The following is a 19,370-nucleotide window of genomic DNA, read 5'->3' as shown; positions in this document are numbered from 1 at the left end:
TTTTTAACTTACAGTTTATTCCTGTTAAAATATATTTAGTGGGTGTGTCTTTTTATCTTACACTGTTAACCCTTTCAACCCCACAGGAAAATGCACACCATCAGAGTAACAGTATAATTAGCAGTGAGATAATTCAGTGATTATGTAAGTGATTGTTGTGATTAGTGATGAACACCTGCTGTTAACAAGCAGAATCACTGAAGAAAAGAGGAACACACGAACAGAAAATAGAGGAACACAAGAACTACAACTGACTTCCAGTCACATTATTACACTTATTATTAACCAGTATGACTTTATTTCTGTCATACATCTACAGAAGTTGTTATTGAGATATTTAATTGAAAATGTTTGGTTTGAAGTGACCATGATGGAGATCAGTGTTTGCTTTAGTTGGGCTCCTGACCCTTGACTTTTTAACATTATGTTTTCTCATTCTGCTTGAACTGTTCTTACAAACCACACTTGTGCACACACATGGTTTGTGAATGCAGAAAATTATCATATACTATCATATTCAAGCTTCACTTCAATGATTTACAATGACAATTTTTTTAAACGCATCATGCACAACAAAAACCCAGAGCTACGCCGTCTTGTAGAAACACAGAGATATAAAAAAATCAGCACATAAATCTCAACAATGGTGGCAATCCAAATAAAAGTATTCATGCTGCAGTGCATGCTGTGAGTTTTATACTATCCTGGAACCCAGCATGCATTGCGACATGAAACTCTTGATTGTCACCATTGTTGAGTTTCATACGCTGATTGTTGATGTCTGGGTCGATCAGGAGTTCAGAATGTTGTAATGCACTATATGATTTCAATATCCTTCAGAATAACTGATTACAGAAACATTGTTGGATCTCATGCATTAGATTGAATGGGTGAAGATTACCCAGAATGCATTGTTTTCTAAGGTTTTAACAGAAAATGGTATGATACTGTCAGAACTTGACCTTTTTTTACAGTGGGTTACAGTGTACTACATGAATTATCTGTGTTACGATCTGTCCTTCACAGACTGCACTACTCTTTTCCCTTTGACCAACTGGCTACAGGCTTCTCATAGACCAGCCTTTGGTCGACTATTAGAGGGCAGCCCTAGCAACAATAATCAAAATAAACTCATTATAGAAACAAACACATTAAACAGAACAAGCACTGAAATAGTGACGAGATCTGACAAAGAGCAACTGGAAACGAGGGCTATGTGTACATAGAGAAGCACTAGTTTACCTTACTGTCAGGTAATCCCATCACATGGAGATCACTGTCATGTTTCGGCTCCGACTGTGAGTAGTGTGTGTGTTTCGTTCACGTGTCTCAGCTCTGCAGTGTTTTAGTGCTGTAGTGATGGTCAGCGCTGTTGTTTCAGGGTGGCACGGGGTGGACTGCTCCATTAACTGCCCCAGTGGCTCGTGGGGTCTGGGCTGTAACCTGACGTGTGCCTGCAGGAACGGAGGCGCGTGCGACGCTCTGGACGGGGGGTGCACCTGTACTCCGGGCTGGAGAGGAGAGCGCTGCGATCAGCACTGTCAGGTCTGCGGTCACAGAGGAATAGCAAACCCTGTCTTAATGTTCAGTTACACGGGCCTTTATGTCACCTTCTGCTGCATTCATTATAATAATACTGAACCAGTGTTTTTATATTACCTCTCAATTATTTTCCATATTTTTGGCCTTCACCCATAAGGTATCATTCCTTCAGTCTGGTGAACAGTTCTTTTAAAGTGCATTCTCATTAACATATAATATGTACACCATCGTATATATATAATGTCCTGATGGTGTGTGCAGGACGGGACGTACGGATTGGACTGTCGTGAGCGCTGTGACTGCAGTCATGCGGACGGGTGTCAGCCCTCGACGGGACACTGCCGCTGTCTGGCCGGCTGGACAGGTGATGCATGTGTGCTACACTTTCAGGATAACTTACAGGCTTTTTAAAAGATTACTGCTTTTAAAAGTCATTCCCACCTCTGGCCAGAAGTCCTTGGGGCCGGGTTCACAAAAACCTTAAGTTTGTGAGAAAGTTCTTCAGAAGGACATCTTAATTTGTTTCTTCAGAAGGTTTTGGTGTGTTTGGTTGTAAGGCTGAGGACTGAAGGTGGATACCCCCTCTCCCACACATTCCTCTGGGTCGACCCGACACCGACGGCATACTGATGCTGTCAGCAGTGTTTCCTCAGGCCTCTGCACTAGAATGATCTCCAGCGTCCTCTCATCGCCTAGCAACACACACACACTCTCAAAGAGCTTTTGTCCATGTTTTGTCACGACTCTCTCCCACAGAGCTGAGCTTCAGACACACAGGACGACATGTTGAATCATTTGTCTTTGACAGCAGAGCTTGTTAAACACAGTGTGACGGTCAGTGGGCTCAGGGCCGTCCACAACAGGAAAGATAACTGTAACCATAACTATATTAACATCCAGTCCAACGTTCAGTTTATTATTAGCATGCCCTGCGGTTTGGTGGTCTGCCGCTTTAAAAGTTTGAGCTCTTTAATGCAGGACGGTTCTGATTGGCTGTCAATGTTTTTATCGGTTAAGAAGTCACTCCAACAATATTGTTCCTCTGTGTCATTATCACTATTGTTGTGATGAAGACTTCTCTATTTTCATAAATTAGAATGATTGTTAAAATACTTTATAGTTATCTTCCTTGGTGTGAACATGCCTTTAGACTGAAGTCATGTGACACTCCACAAACACTGAACCTGCACATTGGTAGCCACATTTGGTTTCACAAAAAACTGGTTTGTGAGCACCAGCTGAGCTGAATGAATAAAAGCTTGTATGGCAGATGATTAATGTACTGCAAAATCACATCATGGGTTCAGCTTTAGGGCCAGTTGTAAGGCGCACCAGAGCCTGACCTCAGTCAGGGGACGGGACGGGGACGGGGGGGTTATGTTAGTTAGCCTCTGGAGCCCCAGAAGGCTGCTCAAGGCGGTTGTTCTGGAACACTTCCCTGATGTCACCTCGCCTCTGTCTAAACTCACCTCGAGGGAGGCGGCGCACGCTTTCTGGTCTCGTCTCCGATCCTCAGCCAGCCCGCTTCGTGGCTTGAGGCGTGGGCCTGGTGGAACCGGCGCATCGATGAGGAAGGTTTTCTTCCTCTCCCGATGTCAGCCAGGTTCACCCAGAGATGTCTCTCCATCGCCACCATGAACCGCCACCATAGACGATCGAGACTGTTTGGTGGAGCGGAGAACCAAATCTCCAGAGCGGCGCCGCTCCTCTACCACCTCAGTGAGGGCCAGGTCCTTCTGGTTTCCACGGCAGATCTAGCCAGAGGTGGACAGTAACAAAGTACAATTACTTGAGTACTGTACTTAAGTACACTTTTGGAGTATCTGTACTTTAATTGAGTATTATTATTTTTCTGGAAACTTTAACGTCTGTCCAACGTTGGAGATTAGTGTCAATCTGACATTGGATTCTGACATCAACCTGATTTTCATTTTCAGTGTTGGGTTTGGTCTTCTAAATGCGAATTTTGTCATTGTTTTGGAGCACACTAGCTTATAGATAACAGTAAGGCTAACATATTCATACTAAAAGCCAAACAACTAGGAACAGCCATTTGGGTGTCCGAATCCATTGTGAACGTTATTGAGTGACTTATCCAATCCCACTACTGGACCTGTGTTCTAGAAATACATGTGATATTGATATGAGGGTAGGCAGGCAGAGATTCAGAGGCATAAGTTACTGTAAGTATTACATGCAACAATGCAACAATAATAAAACAATGCATTGACATTTACTTGTAACGGAGAAATATTTGACCAGTAGTATCTGTACTTTTACTCAAGAAAGGAAGTTGTGTACTTTGTCCACCTCTGGATCTAACCTATTCGCGACGCGCGGCATAACGTCCAACAACCCGTCATATACAGGGCAGGCGGGCTGAGAGCGCTCAGAAACCTCGTCCTCCTCATCAGCCTCAGCCTGCTCAGCTTGGCCTAGGGCGAGGGCTAGATGCTGAGAGAGATCACGCCATCATCCCGCAGCTCTTGAGAGATATTCAAAGCCTTTTCAAGCTCATCTGCGAGCCCCACGATTTCTGCCTGCTAATGTCAGGTTCATTGTCGAGTTTAGATTTCCACTTCAGACACCGGTCACAAGGCGTTCCCCCATAGCGACCCCGATGGGACTCAACGCGAGTTCCCTTTCGAAAGGGAACAAGAAAAGCATGTGATCGTTGTCTTCGGTGAATCTGAACAATCGTGAGACTGCAGCGTCTGGTCCCGGTGTCTGGTCTCATCTCGCTCTCGCAGTACTTCGTGAGCCGGACAAACTTTCTGACCAGAATGCATTGCTTTTGTCAGGCACAGATTGCGTTAAGTCAAACTCACATAATCATTTAACAAAGCTATTGGTTCGACTGATTCAGAGCTTCAAAAAGTTATGATTCTCCCATCACTACCTGTCAGTCATTATCATGAGCGTATATAAGCAGGAGTTTGGCAACCTCTTTCTGTTCAATCCCCTAGTCCGGTCCCTTAATTACTGCAGCTCAGAGCTCGAGACCAGGACAACAAGCCAAACTGGGCAGGTGAACTCGTGAACATCTCATAGTTCTCAGTGCAAAATCACAGCCTCGAAGCTGTAAAAGAAGTTTATTATAGGATTATAAAAGTAATGTTGTGTTTTTGTGAGTGTGTTGTGGGATCATCCAGTCAGCGTGTGTGTGTGTTCCTCACAGGCATTCACTGCGACAGCATGTGTGCTGAGGGCCGCTGGGGGCCGAACTGCTCGCTGTCCTGTAACTGTAAGAACGGGGCGTCCTGCTCCCCGGACGAGGGCGCGTGCGAGTGCGCGCCGGGCTTCAGAGGAACCACCTGCCAGCGCAGTGAGTGCTCAGTCACACACACCACCTGTGTCTGTCCCATGCAACTGTTTTCTCATCCGCTCTGTTCTCCTGTGTGTCCCAGTCTGTTCCCCGGGCTTCTTCGGCCACCGCTGTAGCCAGGCCTGTCCGCACTGCGTCCGCTTCAAGGGTCCCTGTCACCATGTGACCGGCCAGTGTGACTGCCAGCCTGGCTTTAAGGGGGCGCTCTGCAACGAAGGCAAGAAGTCTTCTGCACGCCATTCATTCTTTCAGTTCTTTTTGCTTTCCATTCCCATTTTCCAGCATGTCCTTATAGTCCTCTCACTGGGCCTTGGTACTGATCTCCTGCTCTCTCTGTCTGTCTGTCTGCAGTGTGTCCCAGTGGCCGGTTTGGGAAGAACTGCGCGTGGAGCTGCACCTGCACTCATAACGGCACCTGTAACCCCTTCGACGGCTCGTGCCAGTGTTACCCCGGCTGGATCGGCAGTGACTGCTCACAGCGTCAGTATTCTGTGCAATCTCACTACATGCTCTTATCAACTCTTAAATCAGATTGAGGCTAATTGTAGACTATAGAATCACTTCTTTAAAAGATTAGTTCACTTCAGATTTAACATTTCCTTACAATTTACTCTCCCCACGTCACCCAAGATGTTCATGTCTTTCTTTCTTCTGTGGAAAAGAAAATAAGATTTGTGAGGAACACACTCCATATAGTGACTTCAATGGTCCAGCGGGTCGAAGGTCCAGATGTGAGTTTCAGTGCAGCTTCGAAGTCTCCACACGATCCAGCCGAGGAATAAGAGTAGACATTTTATTTAAAAAATAATAATTTCTATACTTTTACCACTAATGTAAAAGTATGTAAATGTTTATTTTGTTACAAATGTCCGCTGGTTTGTCTAGATAAGACTCTTATTCCTCGGCTGGATCGTGTGGAGACTTTGAAGCTGAAACTCACATCTGGACCTTCGACCCGCTGGACCATTGAAGTCACTATATGGAGAACATCCTGGAGTGTGTTCCTCACAAACCTTCTTTTCTTTTCCACTGAAGAAAGAAAGACATGAACATCTTGGGTGACGTGGGGAGAGTAAATTATCAGGAAACTACTCCTCATTTAAGTCCATGACACCGAAGAACTAGTGGCAATGAAAGCGACTGTGTTGTCGCCTCATGTTGTGTGCGTCTGGGCTAAAACATTGCGCTTGAACTCACCGTAAAGACTTAACCAATGGCCAGCTAGAGAAAATAACTCTGTACCTGCAGGTGGCAGTAGTCTATATCTATCTTTAAACATGTGAAAGCGACACTAGGACTGTGGATTTACAGCCTGGGACATGCTAAAGAGAGCAGTCAGACGGTCCACAACAGCCGATGTTGGCCGATGACCGACTGTCAGCTTGGTGTCGCCATTGATAGTTTTTGCTGTGTTTTCGGGGAATCTCCCAAAAATCATCCTGACTAAACGTGGAAGTTCAGAGTTCAGCGTAGTGATCCAACAGCTTCAGCTCCACTGATCTACTAAAGTCTGGTCAGAATCCTGGTGTGGGCTGCAGTGACAGGAGGAGAGTGTTCCTCTGATGTCCAGCAGTCCTGCAGCTGTCAGCGTGAGTCCCGGTCCGGCCGGCTTGGGGAAAGCCTGATGTCTGGCTTGTTTCCCTTTTCAAACATCTTCATTCGGGATTTGCAGCTGCTGTTGGGTCTCCAGCACTGATCTGATCTGATCTGATTATGACCCTGAAGCAGTTGTGTGTGTTTTTGTTGTAATGTAGAAAACTTTACACATCTAGACAGAACAATTACATTCAGTTCCTTTTAATTTGCTCAGCTGAAGTATCTGAACACTGAGCTCTCCTCTGTCCTGCATCGTCCAGATAAAGACCGTATGCTCACTGACACTAGACACTAGTGTGGCTGATTTATCACTCGGGAGCTTCAGGAACAGTTTTCTTCTGTGCTTGGACCTCACTGAGGGCCTGTGGTCTCCTGCGCCCCCTGCTGATCATACAGAGAAGCAGTCATGAAACACACATCTGATGATGATACACTACCGGTCTAAGGTTTAGACCCATTCAGATTTTTAAATGCTCACCAAGGACATTTATTTGATCAAAATACAGTAAAAACAGTAATATTTAGTAATCTCTTAAAAGAGCTGTCTTCTATTTTAATGTATTTTAATATTTATTGCTGTAAGCAAAGCTGAGTTTTCAGCATCATTACTCCAGTCTTCAGTGTCACATGATCCTTCAGAAATCATTATAATATGATGATCTGATGCTCATTAATAACTTCACTATTTTTGTGGAAACCATGATAAAAAAAAATCGTGATTCTTTGATAAATAGAAAGTTAAATGCATTTATTTACGATGGAAATCTTTTGTAACAACATCTTTACTGTCACTTATGATTAATGTGCCCTTGCTAAATAAATGTATTAATGTATTTTTATTTTATTTTTTTAATCTTAACTCAAGCTTTTAGTTAGTGCATTACGGTTTCTACATAAATATAATAATCATAAATGTTTCTTGATCATCAGATCATCATATTACACTGATTTCTGAAGGATCATGTGACACTGAAGACTGGAGTAATGATGCTGAAAATTCAGCTTTGATCACAGGAATAAATTACAGTTTACTATATATTCACATAGAGAACTGATGATTTACACTGTAATAATATTTCACAATATTACTGGTTTGTTTTGTATTTTTAATCAAATAAATGCAGCCTTTGTGAGCAGAAGAGACTAAAAACATTAAAAATCCAAAACTTTTGACTGGTAGTGTAGTACAATGTAAAAACATGTACACAATAAGTGCATCAAATGATTACTAGTTTTATAATTATAATTAATAATTGAATGATAAAATGATTGTATCAGATGTTTAATTTAGATGTTAGTAGCTAAAGACACCTAATATAAAGTGTGACCACTGAAGAGTAAACCTGTCCTCCAGGACTAGAAGTAACGGCTGTTCACTGTGATGTGTGTGTGTGTGTGTGTGTGTGTGTGTGTGTGTGTGTGTGTGTGTGTGTGTGTGTGTGTGTGTGTGTGTGTGCCCGTAGCGTGTCCTCCGGGTCAGTGGGGTCCTAACTGCATCCACACCTGTGACTGCCACAACGGGGCGTTCTGCAGCGCTTACGACGGCGAGTGCAAGTGTACAGCGGGCTGGACAGGGCTCTACTGCACACAGCGTGAGTTCACCTCTCTCTCTTTCTGTGTGTGTGTGTGACACTGAACCCGTGCGCTCACATGTGCCTCTCCTGCAGGCTGTCCGCTGGGCTTCTACGGGAAGGACTGTGTGCTGGTGTGTGAGTGTGAGAACGGCGCAGACTGCGATCACATCTCCGGCCACTGCACCTGCCGCACCGGCTTCATGGGACGCCACTGTCAACAGAGTGAGTCCTCATACACACTTTGATAAGCACACTTTGATAAGCACACACATGAGTCTACATCTGACCCAGCGCTCTCCCTCTGGCTCCAGAGTGTCCCGCAGGAACGTATGGCTACGGCTGCCGGCAGGTGTGTGACTGCCTCAATAACTCCAGCTGTGATCACATGACCGGCACCTGCTACTGTAACCCCGGCTGGAAGGGCACTCGCTGTGACCAGGGTAACCTCACACACTCACACTCACACTCACACTCACACTCACACTCACTCTCTAACACACTCTCACTCACACTCACTCTCTAACACACTCTCACTCACACTCACTCTCTAACACACTCTCACTCACACTCACACTCTCACACTCACACTCACTCTCTAACACACTCTCACTCAGTGTAGATGGTTTCACAGATGCTGCAGTGTAGATGGTTACACAGATGCTGCAGTGTAGATGGTTACACAGATGCTGCAGTGTAGATGGTTACACAGATGCTGCAGTGTAGATGGTTACACAGATGCTGCAGTGTAGATGGTTTCACAGATGCTGCAGTGTAGATGGTTACACAGATGCTGCAGTGTAGATGGTTACACAGATGCTGCAGTGTAGATGGTTACACAGATGCTGCAGTGTAGATGGTTACACAGATGCTGCAGTGTAGATGGTTACACAGATGCTGCAGTGTAGATGGTTTCACAGATGCTGCAGTGTAGATGGTTACACAGATGCTGCAGTGTAGATGGTTTCACAGATGCTGCAGTGTAGATGGTTACACAGATGCTGCAGTGTAGATGGTTACACAGATGCTGCAGTGTAGATGGTTACACAGATGCTGCAGTGTAGATGGTTACACAGATGCTGCAGTGTAGATGGTTACACAGATGCTGCAGTGTAGATGGTTACACAGATGCTGCAGTGTAGATGGTTACACAGATGCTGCAGTGTTGATGGTTTCACAGATGCTGCAGTGTAGATGGTTTCACAGATGCAGACGTCTGGATCCGTCACACGTGATCACACACTCAATGAAGCTTCATCTGAGCGCGTGTGACTGATGTGTCCTGTCTTTCTCAGCTGGCGTGATCATTGTAGGGAATCCCAACAGTCTGACGAGTGCCGCTGTGCCCGTGGACTCGTATCAGATCGGTGCCATTGCAGGAATCGTCGTCCTTGTACTCCTGGTGCTCTTCCTCCTCCTCCTCTTCATCATTTACCGTAAGAAGCAGAAAGGCGAAGACTCCACGATGCCAGCGGTCACCTACACACCCACCATGAGGGCCAACACCGATTACGCCGTCACAGGTCAGTGTCATGATGAAGATCTGCTCCGCACGTCTTACAGTGTTCACGAGGGATGCAAGATATATATCGGCCGCCATACCGGTATCGACCGATACATGTTCATGTTATCATTATCGGCCCAATAAAAAAATCTGGCAGATATATTAAAGCCGATAAATAATGGATTATTTCCCTAGCTGAGACTCTTCAGATGCGCACTGTTCAACATGATTGTTTTTAATCGATTGAAATATGATTGGAATCACTTCAAAAAAGGAAAATAACTTCAGTGTTTAACTATATAAGCGCAGTTAACGTGCAGCGCAAGTCTGTCATATAGACTACATAAAATGATCATGAGAACATTATAATTGTGTGTTTGGGACATTGGGACATGGATTTTAATGGTGACACTTTTGTTTTTGTAATCAGGCTCTCAAAAAAGATTTAAAAAAAACTTATATATTATATATATATCGTTTATTGGCTTTTAAATATAAAGAATTATCGGTATCGACCAGTTGTCACATCATATTATGAATAACTGTCATAATTACATTGGTAATCATTCTTATGATTTACTGTATGTGGACTAAACTAAGACAGGATGACCCACTTGCAGTGAGCTTTGTGACGCACTTCTGTTTCAAATATAGCTCGCTAGTTTTCAGTTATGTATATTTTAAGTGCTGTCAAAAGGCACTTATTTTTAACTAAACGGCAGTTATAATGAGTTTTAAAATCGGGATATTTTCTAGGACGGGAAAAGAGATTTTCTGATGATCACTGTGTACAGAATTTTACAAACTCAAAAGAACGTGAAGTTTTAATCCAACCAATGCCGATCTGAGAAGCAGTGCCTGGTAATCATATGAAATAAAATCCATAATATATTCATTCAACTTTTTTTATAAGACTAAAAGACAGTAGCAAACTAACACTAACACACAGAAGCAAATTAATGTTCAGTCAAATTCATTAATAAGTGATGAGTAAGTGAAAAACACTTTTAATGAGAAGATGAGCACTGGACTGCTGCAGGTTATAGGGAAATATATTTATCTTTATTCCGAAAGCACATTTGGAAAGGAAAAGATATTTCAGGAAGGCTTCAGTATGATTGATGTTAACACAGAAAGCAGAAGTATCTGTGCTAGTGTGCTAACCGTGTCTGTGCTAGTGTGCTAGTATCTGTGCTAGTGTGTTAACCGTGTCTGTGCTAGTGTGCTAACCGTGTCTGTGCTAGTGTGCTAACCGTGTCTGTGCTAGTGTGCTAACCGTGTCTGTGCTAGTGTGCTAACCGTGTCTGTGCTAGTGTGCTAACCGTGTCTGTGCTAGTGTGCTAAACGTGTCTGTGCTAGTATCTGTGCTAGTGTGCTAACCGTGTCTGTGCTTCTCCTGTTCCCAGAGTCGCTCCCGCAGACGGATGTTCTTCCCAACAGCAACTATTTCTCCAACCCCAGCTACCACACGCTGACCCAGTGCAGCAGCCCGCCGCACAACCCGCCCTACGGGAAGGTGTGTTTCAGAGTCCCGTCGCTTACTCTACTGTCTCTGTAATTCTCCAACAACTCTTCAAATAAAGGACTAATATAATATTTTGGGCTGCTTATACTGGTAGGGAACTTGTTCAGAAGATAATGCTGTCAAATAGAGATTGTCAGTCATGAAATGGCCACTTTTTGGGCCATCCCAGAATGCTAATTCACTACGGATTCCCTTGCCTCATTTGTTAGAAGCAGTTTTTGATTTGAGTAAAATTAGGTGTGTATTTTTGTACTAAATATGTAGGAAACATCTGTTTAAAGAATATTGACCACAGGCAGTTATTTTATAGCCTGGTGATATCAGACGCTCGTACATTTCATTTGTACAGAGAGTCTGGCCGCGCTCCATTGACAAGCGTTAACTTTCTTGTAGGCGGTCCTCTGTTGAAGTTTAAAACTATTGGATCTGCCCAGAGCCACTCTGGATCTGCCGTAACCAATCGCTAACGTTTGGTCGTGACGTAAGACGACTCAAACTAGCGCACGACCTCAACATCATCGGTCTCAGACACTCCCTCTGTTCGCTGATTGGACCGGTAAAAAATTGGCCGGAGAAAACCCAGAAATACACCGCAAACCCAGACGACGTACTGAAGAAAAATGAAAATTGAGCAAAAGTACATAAGAGGGTGGAGCCAGGCTACTTATTAAATCCAAAACCGCCTGAGCTAAAAAAAACATTGTAAATTCCTGAGCTAACCTATGGTTTGAGAGCAAAACTGACCAGCTCTGTGCTGCAGATATCTAGGATTGAGGAGTTATGTGGAATATTGTAGAAAGCTCTTGCTATAATCGTTGATTTTTGTTTTTCCTGACAGCCGAAGAACAACCAGTTGTTTGTGAACCTGAAGAACGCTGAGCCGAGGAAACTGCTGGATCACACAGGGACTCTCCCGGCCGACTGGAAGCAGGGCGGATCCTTCAACGAGCTCGGTGGGACCGCCAACAGACAAACATAATACTGCTCGGCAGCCTTTACAGAACTTACAGGACTCTTTATTTTCACTGCTTTACAATGACTCGTTCATGGTCTTCGAACTGATATGAGTTTTCATCCATGTGTGTTTCCTGAGCGCCACTGGCAGCTTTACTGTGTCACTTCACCGTCTTCTAACACCACATCAGTGTCTTTAGCTCCATGCATCACTGCTGTGAGCTTTGTCAACACGAGGACCACATGATTTTGACTTCTTCTGTCTTATCTTGATTCTCTCATTAGGAGCTTATGGAGTTGACAGGCGTTACATGGGAAAATCACTTCGAGGTACGAGATTGCTTAGCAAGCCAGAGAGGAAAATTCTGCCATCATTTGCTCATGTTGTTCCAAACCTGTGTGCGTTTCCTTCTTCTGTGGCACAAAAAATATGATATTTTGAAAAATGTCTCAGGCTTTTTTGGTCCACAATGAAAGTCAATGGGGTCCGATTGCATGCTCCAAAATATCTTCTATTGTGGTTCATATGCAGAAAACAAGTCATAGAGGTTAGGAACAACATGAGGGTGAGTAAATGATGAGAGAATGCTGATCTGTGGGTGGAGTACATGATAAACATTATGACGATGTGAACAGATCTCTCTCTCTCTCTCTAGATCTTGTGAAGAGTGTGCCGTATCATGCCAGTTCCTGCTCTCTCAATAGTTCAGAGAACCCGTACGCCACCATCAAAGACCCTCCTCTGCTGCTGGCCAAGAGCTCAGAGTGCGGTTATGTGGAGATGAAGTCTCCCGCTCACAGAGACTCACCCTATGCGGAGATAAACGCCTCCAGCCCTGCCAGCAAAAACGTCTACGAAGTCGGTAAGAGGATAATAAATCCAGCAATAGCAGAGACCTGCTCACTGTTCGTGTTATTCACAGCTGACCTAATCACTGTAATAGAAATGAAGCAATATTTAAAAGTCTTGGTCAACCATTCATATTTGTACTTAATACGATGTGCTTCATGGGAGAACAGTCTTTCCTTAATGGGGCTACAAGTCAAGTCAAGTCAAGTCATCTTCATTTTTATAGCGCTTTTAGCAATGTAGATTGTTTCAAAGCTGCTTTACAGAGATAAACGTATAATTTAAGGTAACAGAGATTGTTTTGTCTTTATAGCGGTTCTTGAATAATGTTATTTTCCAGCTAAAGTTAGTTTTGATTGATTCACTTCCGTCGCAACGATCATTAGTTATTAAATTAGGGGCCGCTAAGACGACACCGTTCTCTCTACACAGACTTTAAACTGAACCTGTGAGAAACACTGATGACGCTCACGTGCGCATCAAGAATTAATTCTATAGTTAGTATGTGCAAACGCATGTTTGTAATTCTCTACAAACCAAGCCTAAACAAACTACTTGTCCTGCCTATAAATTTGATGCAGAATTCACTTCCGTCGCAACAATCATCAGTTATTAACTTAGGGTCCGCTAACACGACACCGTTCTAGCAGAAAACCCTTAATGCGATCCGGCCGCTCATCTGCACAGAACAGTGCCTGTGTCTCGAGAACACAAACCATGAAATAGGTTCCAAGGTACAAGCCTTGAAAAAATTATAATACATAATTTTGTATCGCTTTCGCATTGCCACATCCCGACAATATCTTATCTGTACAGAGGTAAAGGGAAGAGGCCTTCACAGACGAGAGACTAGTGGACACTTCAGGACTGTGTTGTTGTCGTGTCCAGGCACTGGTCCTTCGTCAGATCTGGAGTGTGTGAGTGTGTGAGTGTGTGTGTGTGTGTGTGTGTGTGTGTGTGTGTGTGTGTGTGTGTGTGTGTGTGTGTGTGTGTGTGTGTGTGAGTGTGTGAGTGTGTGAGTGTGTGAGTGTGTGAGTGTGTGAGTGTGTGAGTGTGTGAGTGAGTGTGTGGTCCTTCATCAGATCTGGATCCGGCGGACTGCGGTAAACCTCGGTATAAACAGAGAGACTAATATTAGCGACCAATAGGGCAACCACCCAGTAGAGCATTACAATAATCTAGCCTTGAGGTCATGAACGCATTAACTAATTGTTCTGCATTTGTCAATGAGAGCTTATGGCGTAATTTAGATATATTTTTAAGATGGAAGAAAGCGGTTTTACAGATACTAGACACGTGACTTTCAAATTAAAGATTGGTATCGTCGAGCACACCCAGGTTCCTAACCGACGACGAAGACTTAACAGAGCAGCCATCAAGTGTTAGACAGTACTCTAGGTTATTACGTGTGGAAGTTTTTTGGTCAATAATTCGAATCTCTGTTTTTTCTGAATTTAGTAGTAGGAAATTACTGGTTATCCAGTTTTTTATATCAGCTATGCATTCCGTTAATTTTGTGAATTGGTAGGTTTCGTTAGGTTTTGAAGAAATATACAGCTGAGTATCGTCGGCATAACAGTGAAAGCTAATTCCATGTTTCCTAATGATATCTCCTAATGGTAGCATACAGAGTGAACAGCAGCGGTCCTAGTACTGAGCCTTGTGGTACGCCATACTGAACTTGTGATTGATAAGACATCTCTTCATTTACTGCTACAAACTGATAACGGTCAGATAAGTATGATTTAAACCATGCTAGTGCAATTCCACTAATGCCAACATAATTTTCGAGTCTTTTCAAAAGAATGTTGTGGTCAATGGTATAATAATAACACTAATAGAGAGATACAACCACGATCGATGATAAGAGCAAATAATTTTTGATCATCATCATCAGGCTGCCGAGCAGTATTATGTTTGTCTGTTGGCGGTCCCACCGAGCTCGTTGAAGGATCCGCCCTGCTTCCATTTTTGACTGGGTTTTGTTTATTTTCTTCTAATAGGGTTGAAAAATAAGCACATCTAGCAGCTTCTCTGTATGCAATCGTGCTCTCTTTCCATGAAATGCGAAATACCTCTAGTTCTTCTAAGCTATCCGGGATGCTGAGATGATGAAACTGATTCGGAAGATTATTGATAAAGCAATCTTTAGTGGCAGAAGTGATCGGTCTAACATATTTATAACACGGAGTCGGCTTTGCAGCCTTGGCTAAATGTAATTTACACGAGACTAGATAATGATCTGAGATGTCATCGCTCTGCTGCAGTATTTCAACGGCATCAACATCTATTCCATGTGATAGTATTAGATCTAGAGTATGATTACGGCAATGAGTCGGTCCTGACACGTGTTGTGTAACTCCAATAGGCTCTATGCACGAACGCTGCTGAAGTATTTCTGGTAGAATCTCAGCCAGCGTCTTTACTTCTGCATAGCGAAGAATTCTATAGCGGAGTGTAGCGGCAAAACTTTAATAAAATTTATTTTCTCAGAAACGGAGACAACGATTTTAGAAACCGATTCGCTAGTCGGATTTTGCATGATATGAGAGAATACTCATCCTCAAAGGTGTCGATGTAGCTCTAAATATATAATTTAAAGCCATTCTCTTTCTTTCTCTCAGGTGTGACAGCTAACTGCCTCACAATATTGTTAACATCATTCACTTTAACCGCGGGAAGTTCTTTTAAACAGCGAGTGTAATTTGCCATTATCTCCACCTAATGCAAAAACGGCTTCCGACACAGCACCGGAGAGTGAGTGGGCGGGCAGAGACAAAATGCGGAAGCGATCGTGCATAGAGCCTATAGAGTTAAGAATGTATTTAAATGTCGATCCCAATGCATCTTTTTCGTTATCTACATCTATATTCAAATCACCAACAATTAGTACTTTATCTGCAGCCAATACTAACTCTGATAGAAAATCAGCAAATTCTTTGATAAAGTCTGTATGGTACCCTGGTGGCCTGTATACAGTAGTCAGCACAAATCTCACACATGATTTATCGTTTACACTAGATATTGTTACATTAAGCACCAACACTTCATAATAATATTATTTGAAACTAGACTTCTTAGTAATTCTGAAAATAGTATTATAAATTACTAAATTAAGCAATAATTACTAGATTTACTAAATTACTAGAAAGAAGAGCAGCACTATCCCAGGAGGGATGAATACCATCTCTGTTCAACAGGTCAGCTCTGCCCCAAAAACTCTTCCAATTGTCTATGAATTCTATATTATTTTGCGGACACCACTTAAACAGCCAGCCATTGAGTGAACACAATCTGCTAACGAGCAATCGATTCTTGTTATTGATAAATAATTAGTCATATAAAAATATATAACCTCATGTGCCATGCACATAAGACACGTGACTGTTCATTATTGCTAACAGTTTGAACCTGTATTCTTCCCTTTCCAGAGCCGACCATCAGTTGTGTTCTCACGCTCTCTAACAACAACTGCAACGGGCCGTTTTGTCAAGATCCATACGACCTCCCAAAGAACAGCCACATCCCGTGCCATTATGACCTCCTGCCCACGAGAGACAGCAGCCCGTCGCCCCACGAGGACACGGACCGCAAATAACCGCTCACAGACGCCAGTGACGGATCATAACCCCTCGAGGACACGGACTGCAAATAATCGCTCACAGGATCATCACCCCACGAGGACACGGACCGCAAATAACCGCTCATAACCGCTCACAGACGCCAGTGACGGATCATCACCCCTCGAGGACACAGACCGCAAATAACCGCTCACAGACGCCAGTGACGGATCATCACCCTTCGAGGACACGGACCACAAATAACCGCTCATAACCGCTCACAGACGCCAGTGACGGATCATCACCCCTCGAGGACACGGACCGCAAATAACCGCACACAGACGCCAGTGACGGATCATCACCCCTCGAGGACACGGACCGCAAATAACCGCACATAGACGCCAGTGACGGATCATCACCCTTCGAGGACACGGACCGCAAATAACCGCTCACAGACGCCAGTGACGGATCATCACCCCTCGAGGACACGGACCGCAAATAACCGCCCACAGACGCCAGTGACGGATCATCACCCCACGAGGACATGGACCGCAAATAACCGCTCACAGACTCCAGTGACGGATCATCACCCCACGAGGACACGGACCGCAAATAACCGCTCACAGACGCCAGTGACGGATCATCACCCCTCGAGGACACGGACCACAAATAACCGCTCACAGACGCCAGTGACGGATCATCACCCCACGAGGACACGGACCGCAAATAACCGCTCATAACCGCTCACAGACGCCAGTGACGGATCATCACCCCTCGGGGACACGGACCACAAATAACCGCTCACAGACGCCAGTGACGGATCATCACCCCTCGAGGACACGGACCACAAATAACCGCTCATAACCGCTCACAGACGCCAGTGACGGATCATCACCCTTCGAGGACACGGACCACAAATAACCGCTCACAGACGCCAGTGACGGATCATCACCCCACGAGGACACGGACCACAAATAACCGCTCATAACCGCTCACAGACGCCAGTGACGGATCATCACCCTTCGAGGACACGGACCACAAATAACCGCTCATAACCGCTCACAGACGCCAGTGACCGATCATCACCCCTCAAGGACACGGACCGCAAATAACCGCTCATAACCGCTCACAGACGCCAGTGACGGATCATCACCCTTCGAGGACACGGACCACAAATAACCGCTCATAACCGCTCACAGACTCCAGTGACGGATCATCACCCCTCGAGGACACGGACCACAAATAACCGCTCATAACCGCTCACAGACGCCAGTGACGGATCATCACTCCTCGAGGACACGGACCGCAAATAACCGCTCACAGACTCCAGTGACGGATCATCACCTCTCGAGGACACGGACCACAAATAACCGCTCATAACCGCTCACAGACGCCAGTGACGGATCATCACTCCTCGAGGACACGGACCGCAAATAACCGCTCACAGACGCCAGTGACGGATCATCACCCCTCGAGGACACGGACCGCAAATAACCGCTCACAGACGCCAGTGACGGATCATCACCCCTCGAGGACACGGACAGCAAATAACCTCTCACAGACGCCAGTGACGGATCATCACCCCTCGAGGACACGGACCGCAAATAACCGCTCACAGACGCCAGTGACGGATCATCACCCCTCGAGGGTATCACCCCAAATAATAAGCTCACAGACGGCAGTACCGGGTCAGAAACCGGCGTCCTCCACTGGCTCTGCTGTCATTCATCATTAGAAAAGCTCTTACACATTTGAATAGTTCTCGTCTGTCCTGTGGAGAACAAGACGGCGAGAGTTTCAGAATACATTCCCGATATTCAGCTCGACATAAACGACTCATTCCATTCATTAATAACAACATATCACAGAAATACAAGACAATCCTCAATGTTTATGATAGAAGATGTTTCCCAATGACAGGTTTCTGTTTCTTTCATTATGATATTTAGTATATTAATACTGTTTATTGAGACCAGACTGTTGGCTCAATGTTTCTGTTGATGTTTTAGTTTTTTTGTCCGAAAGTATTTCAGGTTTACCAAAGGTTGACGTGCCCTGATAAAGCACTGATAAAGCATGTTGTATTTATATTGACAGCTGCCCATTAAATATAGTTTACAGTCACAAGCTTCAATATTAACATCATTTTTTTAGCTTGCGCCTTTTGATTTTAGTTCTATAAATCATGATCACTGAAATGAAGGACAAATACTTTGTAGTGTTTAGTACTTTATAGTTTTTAAAGTAAAGCTAAAGCTGGACTTTTGCGAAGAAAGACAAATCTTAAAGATGATGTGATGGGGTGAGTTTGATATGAATAAATCTTTGGAGTGTTAAGGACAAACATTCATATGAGTCTTAAAGCACTCTGAGCCTGAACTTTTACTGTATAAAACTGTACATAGTACCAGTTCGTCTATGAATTGCATTTATTTGCTATAAAAATGTAACATATTCCTAAATTCCTTTATAACTTGACCAATATTGTTCAAACCTGGACATGCAGTGAAGACCTCAGTATACTGTTTTCAATAGATTTTTTTATGTCAGTTTACTAAATATGCCACACAATGAAATGATTAATAATACTGATTCCAAAAACAACCGAGTGTGTATGAGTGTGTGCTGTATGTATCTTAAAACTGTATCTTTGTTTTGCATTTCTCCTGATTTTTTTTAAATAAATGCACAAAGCTGCACAGTGTGTGATATTTCCTTCCCAAAGAGCATATCCTCTATATGAGAACATATCCTCTATAAAAACACGTTCGTTCTGAAATGCTGAAATATCCTGTGCAAATGTGATACAATAAAATGATGAATTGTCAAGTTGACATAGTTTATAGCGAGCTTATAGTTCTTAATAATTATTTGTTATTGTTTCTATCATTGATTTCAGTGAATTACAGTGAACATATGTGTCAGACAAACTGATTTCCATCA

General features: G+C 43.8%; 1 protein-coding gene across 2 annotated transcripts in view; it reads left to right on the top strand.

The window, feature by feature from the left end:
- The window catches only part of megf10 (multiple EGF-like-domains 10), a 68,361-nt gene extending 49,221 nt beyond the window's left edge, over window positions 1-19,140 (top strand). Inside the window, exons 12-25 of one of the 2 annotated variants that reach the window (XM_079599472.1) lie at window positions 1,382-1,545; window positions 1,804-1,906; window positions 4,721-4,867; window positions 4,950-5,084; window positions 5,219-5,347; window positions 7,927-8,055; window positions 8,131-8,259; window positions 8,349-8,477; window positions 9,330-9,557; window positions 10,945-11,054; window positions 11,902-12,016; window positions 12,303-12,347; window positions 12,674-12,880; window positions 16,299-19,140. In XM_079599472.1, the coding sequence (XP_079455598.1) occupies window positions 1,382-1,545; window positions 1,804-1,906; window positions 4,721-4,867; window positions 4,950-5,084; window positions 5,219-5,347; window positions 7,927-8,055; window positions 8,131-8,259; window positions 8,349-8,477; window positions 9,330-9,557; window positions 10,945-11,054; window positions 11,902-12,016; window positions 12,303-12,347; window positions 12,674-12,880; window positions 16,299-16,465 (1,937 nt within the window). In that variant the 3' untranslated portion in view covers window positions 16,466-19,140. The remainder of the gene's footprint in view (window positions 1-1,381; window positions 1,546-1,803; window positions 1,907-4,720; window positions 4,868-4,949; window positions 5,085-5,218; window positions 5,348-7,926; window positions 8,056-8,130; window positions 8,260-8,348; window positions 8,478-9,329; window positions 9,558-10,944; window positions 11,055-11,901; window positions 12,017-12,302; window positions 12,348-12,673; window positions 12,881-16,298) is intronic. The other variant, XM_079599473.1, reaches the window with a different exon arrangement.
- Window positions 19,141-19,370: the final 230 nt, after the last annotated feature.

The sequence above is a fragment of the Phoxinus phoxinus genome (assembly GCF_949152265.1).
Source record: "Phoxinus phoxinus genome assembly, chromosome: 23".
NCBI lineage: Eukaryota > Metazoa > Chordata > Actinopteri > Cypriniformes > Leuciscidae > Phoxinus > Phoxinus phoxinus.
The sequence above is the reverse complement of the archived record's forward strand: the minus strand, read 5'-3'. Positions and strand labels throughout refer to the sequence as shown.